At 42.6% G+C, this 14600-nt stretch overlaps 1 protein-coding gene across 1 annotated transcript in view; it reads right to left on the bottom strand.

Annotated features, from left to right (window-relative positions):
- Window positions 1-1261: 1261 nt before the first annotated feature.
- Window positions 1262-14600, bottom strand: part of LOC144260385 (DGAT1/2-independent enzyme synthesizing storage lipids-like) — a 62633-nt gene continuing 49294 nt past the window's right edge. The window contains exon 6 of the mRNA XM_077808998.1: window positions 1262-1366. Within this exon, the coding sequence (XP_077665124.1) occupies window positions 1262-1366 (105 nt within the window). The remainder of the gene's footprint in view (window positions 1367-14600) is intronic.

Here is a 14600-nt window from a genome sequence, read left to right as displayed (position 1 = left end):
GCACAAAAGGATAAATGTTTGCTCAGTCTTTTGGAGTCATTAAAGAGCAAATACTATAAGTGTAATAATTGCATGAAATAAAAGGAAAAAATGCATCTTTGAGTGGAAAGTTTTCTGACGCTACCAACTGGGAGTTCATTTCTAACATTCTTGGCTAAAACATTGGTCCAATTAAAGTCAAAGGAATTTTACTATTGAGTATAGTGGGGTTAAGGTGACCAGATAGCAACTGTGAAAAAACAGGACAGGAGGTGGGGGTAATAGGCACTTATATAAGAAAAAGTCCCAAAAAATGGGACTGTCCCTATAAAAATGGGACATCTGGTCACCCTAAGCGGGGTCAGGATTTTCACTCCTTATGTTTACAATCTAAACAATTCAAACATTAGACAGTGCTTCAACTTTTTACAATGTCTGAATAGGTTAGTAATTCTGCTGTGAAAGAATTAATATGATGTTCTGTATCAGAGCATCTATGCCAAGCAAATTACTGTTAAACTTGGTGAAACCCCAAAAATGTAAACGTAACCTGCAGAGGAGAAAAGATGGGTTTGTGCTTTTTTTTATTTATTTATTTATTCATTCTTTCTGGTGCATCAAGAAGGCCTGATGAGTTTTTCTCCTTGTCAGAGTTTGGGTTTCTTCTTTCTTTTTTATATTAGAAAATTTTAGGTGTTGTCCACCTTGGAAGAATCTGTGATGACTGAAGAACTAGCACAATGGGAGCTGTGCTATTGAGCAGTCAAAGAATTCTTAGACTGTTAAACTCTGGCTTATCATTTGTTTTTGTAAGCACCTCCCTAAAAAGTTATGTTTTAAACAACATCTTGTCAGTGATTGTAGGCTCACTTTAATTGAAATATCTGAGACACCCCAAGGGGTTCTCCAGCAAAACCAGACTAGACATTTATTATTGGCCTATTCTTATTCCCATTGACTTAAAATGGGCTTTGGATCAGGTTCATGGCCTTTAGTGGTACCAGGATCAAAGCCTGAGTGGGGTGGAAAATTAAGGCCATCTTCATGTACCATAAACTAGTAAAAGGAGCACAAGCCTAAATTTTTCAAAATCCTTTGTAAGCCAATTTTATCTTTTAAGAACTTGAGTTTTGGCCCATTTCTACTTGCTGATCGGAGACATAAGAGAGACAGCCCTTGTTGGGAGAAACTGTAATTTTAAAAAAAAGTTTAAAGTACAGTAACATAGCTTTTAATACTTTTTCAACAAGGTATGTACATTTTAAACACATATGTAAACACACTAGTCATCTTTCTGATGTTTATCAAATCGTTCCAATAGAGCCCTTAATATATTTCCTGGTAGCTTTTGGTGTCTGTCTCTTAGCGCTTCGATGGCAATCTTTGTCTGAAAGAAAGAAGGAAAGAAAGAGGGGGAAACGTTTTATATTACAGGAATGACGAGTCATCGTTTTCTTCAAGTTTTCCCAATATTTCAAAATATATACAAAAAGTCTAAAACTCTGTGGAAAGCGGTAAGGGTGCGGACAGAGGGAGCAGAAAAGGGAAATTCCTCACAAGATCCCTTCAAACCCTTGCTAAGGCAGAGTCTCATTTCCAGATGCTAGTGTATTTTCCTGTGATAACTAAGCACACTAAACAATTATATCTAGCTATGCACTAAAGCCCCAATTGTAATAATCTCTAAACTAAGCCAGCACTGAGGAAAACCTATTCAGCGTAAAATCCTTTGCCACAAGGTTAAAGAGGCAGTTTCCCTTCAAAACCAGCTATAAACTTTTCAAACTCTATTTTAAATGTTTACTAGTCATAAAATATTCATGACATGACTAAATAAAAAGGGAGGTTTAGGATGTAAAAGGGCAATTCCTTCAGCATTCGAATGTACTCTTCCCAATAAATCATGTTTCTTCAGGTCTATTAAATCTCATCCACTATATACTGGTAATTTTGCTCCAGCTAAAATATGGTAATCAGCCAAGACGCTTTCCTCTACACCTCACCAACGCTAAAGAATTTGTTTATAAACCAGGTCAACTTTAATTTAGTTAAAAAGGTCAGTGGGAACTCTTTGGTGCTCAAACTCTTGGGGGGAAAAATCAGACTATTTTTGTAGATGCCTAAAGATGGAATAATAAGCCTAAATTTAGGCACATAATTTTGAAAATCTTGGCTAATACATATAAATGCATTGGAGTCAGGAAATTAAAAATGTTTCTCATACTAACATTAACATCCACAGCGCTCCAACAGGGCCCAAACCTCAGCCAGTTTATAGCAACTAAGGATCTGACTTATATTTATCAATTTCAGAGGTGTAACTATGTTTTGTATGTATGTGAGGCAAAAAGGGACTGTGGAGTCTGGTTCCTTGTTTCACATAGGGCTCTTTTATGTATTTAGGAGGCTGAGAGGTAGGACTTGAACTATAATGTGTACAATATGGGTCCAGGGACAGATTTTCAAAAGGCACAAAGAGCAGTCAATGGGAGTTGGGCATCTAATTCCCTTTTATATTTTTGAAGATCTCCCCGGGTTACTATGGAAACATTAACCTTTCCCTAGAATTTATGTATTTAAATTAATGTTGTTGTCATGTATTTTCTTGGATTTAATTTCCATTTTAAAAAAACAAGAGAAACTGCCTCTGAGTTTTGGTATTTAGACATGACCTGCAAAGCCAGTTTTTTTTTAACACTATTTATTGTTTACTCTCTCTGTCCCTCTCCACCATAAATGAAGCAAAGTGTGGATTCTATTTCTTAGAGAGAAAGGGATTGTGTGTGGAGAGATGCAACTTAGAATACATCCTTTTAAAAGATCACTAGTCAGGGCTGCTAGCAAAGCCAGGAAAGGAAAGACTATAGCCACTCGTCATTTCTATTTTTTTTAAAAAAACAACCACCCCAAACATGCCAGAGATAAATATGTCATGAAAAAAATATGCTACATCCTACATATTCACATCCTACATCAGGAAGAACCAATGGAGGACACAAACAGTTGCATTTGCTTGCAGTGCACCTTTAAAATATTCCTCTCCAAACTGTAGGAGCTTGCAGGCTTTTATGTATTGAAAGTGATGTTCATCAAATAGCACTGTCAGCTATTCATTAGCAATTTAAATTCACAGGAGTACCGTTTATCCCAGATTAAGTTCTCTCGCCTCACAAATGAAGTGTCACTAACAGCCACACCTGTGAACTTCTGGGTTTGGAGTCAAGCTGTGTTTCTTTCTCAGGCATCCTCAGTACTAAAATATTCTGCAGATCAAGTTACCTTCATTTACTCCTGTGCAATCCCATTGTCCTCAAAGAGGAGACTACTGAAATCTTGCTGGTTCAGTTTTGTGTCCTTACAGCCTTTGAAGCTGGTGAATGATCCTTTACCAGCAAATATAGGAGGAGAAAATGGAAACCTCCTAAAGTCCAGGGGCTGTTTTGTCATTTTGCCTGAGCAAGGCTTCTACCCTATCCACTTGTTCCTTTGAAAAGTCGTCACCCTTTCCTTTGTGGATGTTCTCTTTGGCCTCTGCATCTCTCTTAGATGATAAAACAAGGTTGGATTTGTTCTTTGGAAATTTATAAAAGCACAATGTGTTTTTTCACATTACTGTTAATTTTCAGTCCTCTTTAATTAATTCCTCTCCTTGGATTAGGGTAAGTTGTGTTTCCTTTCTCCTTCTTTTTGGAAGTGTCTTCCTGTGGATGAATGGATTAAGTTTAGAAGCGGTGAGCAACAAGAGTGATGTAGTGGTGGGAGTCTGCTATAGAACACCGGACCAGGGGGATGAGGTGGATGAGGCTTTCTTCCGGCAGCTCGCGGAAGCTACTAGATCGCACGCCCTGGTTCTCATGGGTGACTTTAATTTTCCTGATATCTGCTGGGAGAGCAATACAGCGGTGCATAGACAATCCAGGAAGTTTTTGGAAAGTGTAGGGGACAATTTCCTGGTGCAAGTGCTAGAGGAGCCAACTACGGGGGGAGCTTTTATTGGCCTGCTGCTCACAAACCGGGAAGAATTAGTAGGGGAAGCAAAAATGGATGGAAATCTCGGAGGCAGTGACCATGAGTTGGTTGAGTTCAGGATCCTGACACAGGGAAGAAAGGTAAGCAGCAGGATACAGACCCTGGACTTCAGGAAAGCAGACTTTGACTCCCTCAGGGAACGGATGGCCAGGATCCCCTGGGGGACTAACATGAAGGGGAAAGGAGTCCAGGAGAGCTGGCTGTATTTCAAGGAATCCCTGTTGAGGTTACAGGGACAAACCATCCCGATGTGTCGAAAGAATAGTAAATATGGCAGGCGACCAGCTTGGCTTAACAGTGAAATCCTAGCGGATCTTAAACATAAAAAAGAAGCTTACAAGAAGTGGAAGGTTGGACATATGTCCGGGAAAGAGTATAAAAATATTGCTTGGTCATGTAGGAATGAAATCAGGAGGGCCAAATCGCATCTGGAGCTGCAGCTAGCGAGAGATGTTAAGAGTAACAAGAAGGGTTTCTTCAGGTATGTTAGCAAGAAGAAGAAAGCCAAGGAAAGTGTGGGCCCCTTAATGAATGAGGGAGGCAACCTAGTGACAGAGGATGTGGAAAAAGCTAATGTACTCAATGCTTTTTTTGCCTCTGTCTTCACTAACAAGGTCAGCTCCCAGACTGCTGCACTGGGCATCACAACATGGGGAAGAGATGGCCAGCCCTCTGTGGAGAAAGAGGTGGTTAGGGACTATTTAGAAAAGCTGGACGTGCACAAGTCCATGGGGCCGGACGAGTTGCATCCGAGAGTGCTAAAGGAATTGGCGGCTGTGATTGCAGAGCCATTGGCTATTATCTTTGAAAACTCGTGGCGAACGGGGGAAGTCCCGGATGACTGGAAAAAGGCTAATGTAGTGCCAATCTTTAAAAAAGGGAAGAAGGAGGATCCTGGGAACTACAGGCCAGTCAGCCTCACCTCACTCCCCAGAAAAATCATGGAGCAGGTCCTCAAAGAATCAATCCTGAAGCACTTACATGAGAGGAAAGTGATCAGGAACAGTCAGCATGGATTCACCAAGGGAAGGTCATGCCTGACTAATCTAATCGCCTTCTATGATGAGATTACTGGTTCTGTGGATGAAGGGAAAGAAGTGGATGTATTGTTTCTTGACTTTAGCAAAGCTTTTGACACGGTCTCCCACAGTATTCTTGTCAGCAAGTTAAAGAAGTATGGGCTGGATGAATGCACTATAAGGTGGGTAGAAAGTTGGCTAGATTGTCGGGCTCAACGGGTAGTGATCAATGGCTCCATGTCTAGTTGGCAGACGGTGTCAAGTGGAATGCCCCAGGGGTCGGTCCTGGGGCCGGTTTTGTTCAATATCTTCATAAATGATCTGGAGGATGGTGTGGATTGCACTCTCAGCAAATTTGCGGATGATACTAAACCGGGAGGAGTGGTAGATACGCTGGAGGGCAGGGATAGGATACAGAGGGACCTAGACAAATTGGAGGATTGGGCCAAAAGAAATCTGATGAGGTTCAATAAGGATAAGTGCTGGGTCCTGCACTTAGAACGGAAGAACCCAATGCACAGCTACAGACTAGGGACCGAATGGCTAGGCAGCAGTTCTGCGGAAAAGGACCTAGGGGCGACAGTGGACGAGAAGCTGGATATGAGTCAGCAGTGTGCCCTTGTTGCCAAGAAGGCCAATGGCATTTTGGGATGTATAAGTAGGGGCATAGCGAGCAGATCAAGGGACGTGATCGTCCCCCTCTATTCGACATTGGTGAGGCCTCATCTGGAGTACTGTGTCCAGTTTTGGGCCCCACGCTACAAGAAGGATGTGGATAAATTGGAAAGAGTCCAGCGGAGGGCAACAAAAATGATTAGGGGACTGGAACACATGACTTATGAGGAGAGGCTGAGGGAACTGGGGATGTTTAGTCTTCAGAAGAGAAGAATGAGGGGGGATTTGATAGCTGCTTTCAACTACCTGAGAGGTGGTTCCAAAGAGGATGGTTCTAGACTATTCTCAGTGGTAGAAGAGGACAGGACAAGGAGTAATGGTCTCAAGTTGCAGTGGGGGAGGTTTAGGTTGGATATTAGGAAAAACTTTTTCACTAGGAGGGTGGTGAAACACTGGAATGCGTTACCTAGGGAGGTGGTAGAATCTCCTTCCTTAGAAGTTTTTAAGGTCAGGCTTGACAAAGCCCTGGCTGGGATGATTTACTTCGGGATTGGTCCTGCTTTTGAGCAGGGGGTTGGACTAGATGACCTCCTGAGGTCCCTTCCAACCCTGATATTCTATGATTCTATGAATGGATGAACATATTCTTTTTGGCTACATGTCTCCCACTGTAGTGGAGCAATGACTCTTTTGTGTAATGGAGCCAAAAGCCATACTTGGGTCACCTGAGTCAGATTTCTCAGCATGTCAAGGGGGCTCTGGGGGCTCAGACCTGAGGGACTTTGGAAAGTTAATGTGTTTTGAGGAAGGGCAGGTACTGCAGAGAGAGGGGAGATTCTAATGTAATTCTGTTTCTTTCCTCTCCCTGGCTTTTCCCATTGTACATTCAGGAGGTCCTTCTCCTTGGTGGTGGTGAAGGGGAAGAGGAAGAGGAAGAGGAGACAGGATATTAGTGATCTGAATCTAAGGGAAAGCAAATAATTCTGAACTTTTAAGTGACTGAAATTAAGTTTATGTTGGTGGAGGAATTCCCACTCCGATATTCCCACACCCAGTGACAGGTTTCAGAGTAGCAACCGTGTTAGTCTGTATCGGCAAAAAGAAAAGGAGTACTTATGGCACCTTAGAGACTAACAAATTTATTTGAGCATAAGCTTTTGTGAGCTACAGGTCACTTCATCAGATGCATTCATCTGATGAAGTGACCTGTAGCTCACGAAAGCTTATGATCAAATAAATTTGTTAGTCTCTAAGGTGCCACAAGTACTCCTTTTTACATCCAAGTTAGTGGCTCAGTCTGGAACCTCGGAGCAGAAAAGGTATTTTCTTCCTTCTGGGAGTCAGGACTGCATTTGAAGTCATTTTTGAGTTTAGAAACTACTTTGTGCGGCTCCTCAGCAGTCTTCTGCCATTCAAGACATTTTATGCTGTACTTGTCACTGTGGAATCTAAATATACCACAAAATAGAAGAGGATAAAAAGCAGGAGGAAAGAATTAATAATAATACAGTCCCTTTAGCCCCCACAGAAAATAAGAGCATAAAAAGATTCAAGAAACTGCCTCAAGGAAAGGCACTCTGATGCAAATGTAAGCCAGGGTCTGAATGAGCATTCCCCTGGCATTGATTAACTGAGGGAGATAACCTCAGGAGATGATCGGATTTGCACAGACACACTTTGCCTAAGTCATAGAAGACAGATTTGCTTTGCCAAAGTGATCAGTTTTGGCTGTTTTGGATTAAAGTTCAGTTTAGTCTTTAATGCATGGGCTAATGAAATATTATTCTTATTGTATGTCCAAAGGGCAGCAGAACTGTACTTAGTATCCCCTAATTGAGGGGGTTATCCTAACCTGAACCTCACTCACTAAGCAGGAGATAGTGATGTCAAATCCAAGTGCAAGTTGGAAGGGGGTTAGGTGTTTTTGTCTGATGGTGAGGACTCTGTTTAAAGAGCCTTAGATACCATTTGGCCTTCACCGCCCCTCATGCCCTCCATGTTTAAAAACAGAGCAGAGCAGACTCACTTTAGGCCTGGTTTACACTACAAAGTTAGGTTGATGTAAGTTGCTTTGTGTCAACCTATTTGTTCATGTATCTACATCAGTGGGATACAAATTTGAGTATAAGCACCCTGTTATGGTGAACCGTGGTTGACACAGTGCAAGTGTAAAGTGTGCGTGAGCTATGTTGAACTTAACTGTCCTCCTGGAGCTATCCCATAATGCCCAACAGTGACCACTCTGGTCACAATTGTGAATTCCACTGCCCAGGGGCTCATAGAGACTGGAAGGCATAGTCCTGCCCTCCCCTCCCCCTCAACTTTAAACCCCTGCATATTTTTGAAATGCCTTTTCCTGATTGTCCAACTTGGTAAGCACACCTAACAGGTCTTCCTCATTCTGTGCAACTGCCCAACCAAACATACCAGCTACATGCTCTAGACGTGCTCCTGCCTGGAATAGACAGGAGATATTGGATCTCCTGGCCTTGAGGAGAAAAGACTGTGCAGGAACAGCTATGAACCAGCCATAGAAACATGGGCATATTAGAGTAGATTGCACAGTGGATGCAGGTGAAGGGGTACAACGCGGACCAGCAGCCACGTGAAGGTGCCACATGAAAGTGAAGCAATTGCAGCAGGCATGCCACAAGGCTGGGGAGGCCAACAGTCAATTTGGTGCTGAGCTACAGACCTGCTGCTTTTACAATGAGCCACATGCCATTCTTGGAGGGGACCCTACCAGCACCCTGCAAACCACTGTGGATATCTCCAATGCACGCAATAAACAGACCCCTGCCATTAACAGCACGGAGGAGGAGTGACATGTGGCAAGAGAGTGGGGCGTCCAGTTATCCAGTGAGCGAGGATAATTTAGAGACTCCACTGAAAGCTAGCCAGTCTCAAATCTGCTTAAGCTTCATCAGTGGAAGTTTGGGTCACAAAACTGTGGTCTCCAGTGCTATTCTGCATCACCCTGATATTGAATATGGACATTGGACTATTAACCTGATAAACAGATTCTGAAAAGGACTCTTTGCAACTCTCAAGCTCTCTATCTCTACTGTGAAACTGACCTAAGAACTCTATTCATGTCTGTATGTATAATGATCTTTAAACCAATACTCTCTTTTCTTTCTAAATACATTTTAGTTTAGTTAATAAGAATTGGCTGTAAGTGTATATTTGGGTAAGATCTGAAATATTCATTGACCTAGGGGGTAATGTGCCTGATCCTTTGGGAGTGGTAGAGCTTTTAGTATGATGATCAAGATTTTCAGTAATCCTCATCATACTTGACTTGGCTGTCTGTGTGAGAGCTCAAGGCTGGGTTGCTTTAAGGGAACTGTGTTTTGGCTTCTGGGTAACCAGTAAGGTATTGTAGACGCTGTTTTGTTGCTGGTTTGGTAAATCTAAGTAGTAGAGTAACCACCAGTTTTGCGGATCGTCTGCCCCATTCTTTGAAGTTTGCCCTGATTGAGCAATCACAGCATGGCCCCCTTGGGATCCTGATCACACTCATGTATGCCCCACGACGCATTTCCAAAATTCCCAAAAAGCATTGTGCCAGAGGGTGGTGGTGTGGCACACTCAGATACCTACCCACTGTGCACCACAGTTTGCATTGACACAAGAACCCCCTGGTGAGTACACAAAGTGCTGCCACAAGCAGCCAAGTGTGTATGCACAAGCGATAAATTAACTGTGGTGGCTTTACACCAACATAATATGTAAATCAAAGTTTGATGCGTAGACATAGCCTTAGAGTCCTTGTTCCTCCTCAGTGATCACTAGAGCTGAAATCAATGATGTGCACTTCTAGGAGGGTAAATCTTAGACATGACATAGGGACAGATTGCAGTGAACACCAGAGGATGCAGCAGCAGAGTTCCTCACTACCCAGTGAAATCACTAAGATCTAAAATCAGGAAGAACTGGGCTATGTGGTAAAATCTCAGAACATGGCATTGCAGCTAGTGGCAGTGAGCGACAAGCAGCAGCTGTGAGACAGCGGTGAACAGCAGCAAAGGTGGAAGTGACAGTGGTAAGGTAAGCAGAAGCAGAGGCATTGCTTGACCCCCAACTCTGCTCCCAGAGGAGGGAGGTGAACCCACAGGAACGCACCCCTGAATTCTGGGACTTGGTTGACCTCAGACAACCAGTGAGTAGGGTGCAGCAGAGGGAAAGGGGAGTGATGTGTAAAAGGGACATTTGTCAGTTGGAATTTCACACCAAAACTGAGGCAAAGGACTACTGTCCAAGATACTAGGCTGGGGAGGACGCTTAAGGAAATTGAGGCTCAGGTGATCTTTAGTGGGATTCTGCCTGTTCCTAGAGAAGGGCAACAAAGGTGTGACAAGATTATGACTATCAATAGATGGCTTAGGCAGTGGTGCTATAAGGAGGGCTTTGGGATGTATGGCCATTGGGAGGCATTCATGGATAGAGGACAGTTCTCTCGGGATGGACTTCATCTGAGTAGGGAAGGAAATAGACTTCTAGGATGGAGGCTGGCACAACTGATTAAGAGAGCTTTAAACTAGGAATTTGGGGGAGATGGTTGGGAGATGTCCAGGTAATCTCCACGCCAGAATTAAGCATAGAGTGGAAAGAAAATGAAGTAAGAGTGGATACAGCTGTAGGTAGGAGGAAGGGCAGTGTAGATACAAGTCTAATAGGTTATACTGGTAGTAAAATAACCGTGCCTAATAGGGTACAGAATGTGAGTGAGGCTAAACAGCAAAAATTAAGATGTTTGTACACTAATGCAAGGAGCCTAGGTAATAAAATGGAGGAACTAGAGTTACTGGTGCAGGAAGTGAAACCAGATATTATAGGTATAACAGAGACCTGGTGGAATAGTAGTCATGACTGGGCTACAGGTATTGAAGGGTATGTGCTGTTTAGGAAAGACCGAAATAAAGGTAAAGGTGGTGGAGTAGCACTGTATATCAATGATGAGATAGAATGTAAAGAAATAAGAAGCGATGAAATGAATATGACTGAGTCTGTCTGGGCAAAAATTAAATTGGGGAAGAAAACTATTGGAGCTTCCTCTGGGATAGTGCTTGGGGTGTGCTATAGACCGCCGGGATCTAATTTGGATATGGATAGAGCCCTTTTTAATGTTTTTAATAAAGTAAATACTAAAGGAAACTGTGTGATCATGGGAGACTTTAACTTCCCAGATATAGACTGGAGGACGAGTGCTAGTAATAATAATAGGGCTCAGATTTTCCTAGATGCGATAGCTGATGGATTCCTTCAGCAAGTAGTTGCTGAACCGACTAGAGGGGATGCTATTTTAGATTTGGTCTTGGTGAGTAATGAGGACCTCATAGAGGAAATGGTTGTAGGGGATAATCTTGGCTCAAGTGATCATGAGCTAATTCAGTTCAAACTGAATGGAAGGATTAACAAAAATAAATCTGCAACTAAGGTTTTTGATTTCAAAAGGGCTGACTTTCAAAAATTAAGGAAATTAGTTAGGGAAGTGGATTGGACTGAAGAATTTATGGGTTTAAAGGTAGAGGAGGCCTGGGATTATTTTAAATTAAAGCTGCAGAAGCTATCGGAAGCCTGCATCCCAAGAAAGGGGAAAAAATTCATAGGCAGGAGTTGTAGACCAAGCTGGATGAGCAAGCATCTTAGAGAGGTAATTAAGAAAAAGCAGAAAGCATATAGGGAGTGGAAGAAGGGAGGGATCAGTAAGGCAAGCTACCTTATTGAGGTCAGAATATGTAGGGATAAAGTGAGACAGGCTAAAAGTCAAGTAGAGTTGGGCCTTGCAAAGGGAATTAAAACCAATAGTAAAAGGTTCTATAGTCATATAAATAGGAAGAAAACAAAGAAAGAAGAAGTGGGACCGCTAAAAACTGAGGATGGAGTGGAGGTCAAGGATAATCTAGGCATGGCCCAATATCTAAACAAATACTTTGCCTCAGTCTTTAATAAGACTAAAGAGGATCTTAGGGATAATGGTAGCATGATAAATGGGAATGAGGATATGGAGGTAGACATCACCATATCTGAGGTAGAAGCGAAACTCAAACAGCTTAATGGGACTAAATCGGGGGGCCCAGATAATCTTCATCCAAGAATATTAAAAGAATTGGCACAAGAAATTGCAAGCCCATTAGCAAGAATTTTTAATGAATCTGTAAACTCAGGGGTTGTACCGTATGATTGGAGGATTGCTAACATAGTTCCTATTTTTAAGAAAGGGAAAAAAAGTGATCCAAGTAATTATAGGCCTGTTAGTTTGACATCTGTAGTATGCAAGGTCTTGGAAAAAATTTTGAAGGAGAAGGTAGTTAAGGACATTGAAGTCAATGGTAAATGGGACAAAATACAACATGGTTTTACAAAAGGTAGATCGTGCCAAACCAACCTGATCTCCTTCTTTGAGAAAGTAACAGATTTTTTAGATAAAGGAAACGCAGTGGATCTAATTTACTTAGATTTTAGTAAGGCGTTTGATACAGTGCCACATGGGGAATTATTAGTTAAATTGGATAAGATGGGCATCAATAGGAATATTGAAAGGTGGATAGGGAATTGGTTAAAGGGGAGACTACAACGGGTCCTACTGAAAGGTGAACTGTCAAGTTGGAGGGAGGTTACCAGTGGAGTTCCTCAGGGATCGGTTTTGGGACCAATCTTATTTAATCTTTTTATTACTGACCTGGGCACAAAAAGTGGGAGTGTGCTAATAAAGTTTGCAGATGATACAAAGCTGGGAGGTATTGCTAATTTAGAGAAGGACAGGGATACCCTACAGGAGGATCTGGATGACCTTGTAAACTGGAGTAATAGGAATAGGATGAAATTTAATAGTGAGAAGTGTAAGGTCATGCATTTAGGGATTAATAACAAGAATTTTAGTTATAAGCTAGGGACGCATCAACTAGAAGTAATGGAGGAGGAAAAGGACCTTGGAGTATTGGTTGATCATAGGATGACTATGAGCTGCCAATGTGATATGGCTGTGAAAAAAGCTAATGTCGTCTTGGGATGCATCAGGAGAGGTATTTCCAGTAGGGATAAGGAGGTTTTAGTACCGTTATATAAGGCACTGGTGAGACCTCACCTGGAGTACTGTGTGCAGTTCTGGTCTCCCATGTTTAAGAAGGATGAATTCAAACTGGAACAGGTACAGAGAAGGGCTACTAGGATGATCCAAGGAATGGAAAACTTGTCTTATGAAAGGAGACTCAGGGAGCTTGGCTTGTTTAGCCTAACTAAAAGAAGGCTGAGGGGAGATATGATTGCTCTCTATAAATATATCAGGGGGATAAATACCAGAGAGGGAGAGGAATTATTTAAACTCAGTACCAATGTGGACACAAGAACAAATGGATATAAACTGGCCACTAGGAAATTTAGATTAGAAATTAGACGAAGGTTTCTAACCATCAGAGGAGTGAAGTTTTGGAATAGCCTTCCGAGGGAAGTAGTGGGGGCAAAAGATCTATCTTGCTTTAAGATTAAACTCGATAAGTTTATGGAGGAGATGGTATGATGGGATAACATGGTTTTGGTAATTAAATATTCATGGTAAATAGGCCCAATGGCCTGTGATGGGTTTTAGATGGGGTAAGATCCAAGTTACCTGGGAAAGAATTTTCTGTAGTATCTGGCTGATGAATCTTGCCCATATGCTCAGGGTTTAGCTGATCGCCATATTTGGGGTCGGGAAGGAATTTTCCTCCAGGGCAGATTGGAAGAGGCCCTGGAGGTTTTTCGCCTTCCTCTGTAGCATGGGGCACGGGTCACTTGCTGGAGGATTCTCTGCTCCTTGAGGTCTTTAAACTACAATTTGAGGACTTCAATAGCACAGATATAGGTGTGAGGTTTTTTTGTAGGAGTGGTGGGTGAAATTCTGTGGCCTGCGTTGTGCAGGAGGTCAGACTAGATGATCATAATGGTCCCTTCTGACCTAAATATCTATGAATCTATGAAAATACTGTAGGGTAGGGGTTTACTTATGGTTTGCATGCTTTTGAATAATTGTTGTGGTATTTTTCCCTTCTGTTCTTAAAAGTTTTTTCTCGTTATACACAGACTTCGTACCCAGGAGTGGGGAAAGTATTGCCTATAACTCAGACACTGCACACCCAGCTAGCATGGAGATAAACAGCAGTGTAGACAGTGAGGCACAGCTTGGGTGGATAGAGTAGAGTGTCCTACATGCCAGAACCCTCAGACTACATACATGGGCTCTCTACATGCCCAAGCAGTGCCTCCCACGTTTACACTGCTATTTTTAGCAATATGAAAGGCTCCAGCAGCAGGGAAAGGCTCTGTCAGTGCAAGCGTGGGCACAGTCTGCCTTTTACTGTAGCGAGTAGCTACAAGTGTACTGCCTGAACAAAATGTCCCACAGGATCCCCACCTAAGAAAAGTTCCAGGAGCTGTGGAGCAACTGGTGTTGCCTTTGTGGAGCTCAGTGGAATAGACTCTAGGTATCAGGTTGCATAGTCTGCAACTACTAGAATATATTATCGTGCAGCTCTTTTCTCCACAGGTCCCACAATATCTAGCTCAATCCTCTGGAAGGGAGTCTCAATTGGAGGGAAGGGCCTTTGAGACAACTTTTGTGTTGGTTAATTGGTATGCTGACAAGAGACACATGGCCTGGTCTACACTGGGGGGGGTGAGGGTGGCGGCGGCAAGCTAAGTTGGTCTAAGTTACGCAACTTTTCAGCTACGGAAATGGCATAGTTGAAGTTGACGTACTGAGAGCTACTTACTGCCGTGTCTTCACTGTGGTAGGTCGACTGCTGACGCTCCCCCGTCAACTCCGCCTATGCTTATCACTCTGGTGGAGTACAGGAGTCGACGGGAGAGCACTTGGTGGTCAATTTATCGCGTCTTCGCTAGACGTGATAAATCGACCCCCACTGGATCGATCGCTCCGGAGGTAAGTTTAGACATGCCCACAGTATTCTCTGACCT

This window comes from Eretmochelys imbricata, chromosome 2 (assembly GCF_965152235.1).
Source record: "Eretmochelys imbricata isolate rEreImb1 chromosome 2, rEreImb1.hap1, whole genome shotgun sequence".
Taxonomy (NCBI): domain Eukaryota; kingdom Metazoa; phylum Chordata; order Testudines; family Cheloniidae; genus Eretmochelys; species Eretmochelys imbricata.
This window is presented reverse-complemented; position numbering and strand designations above follow the sequence as displayed.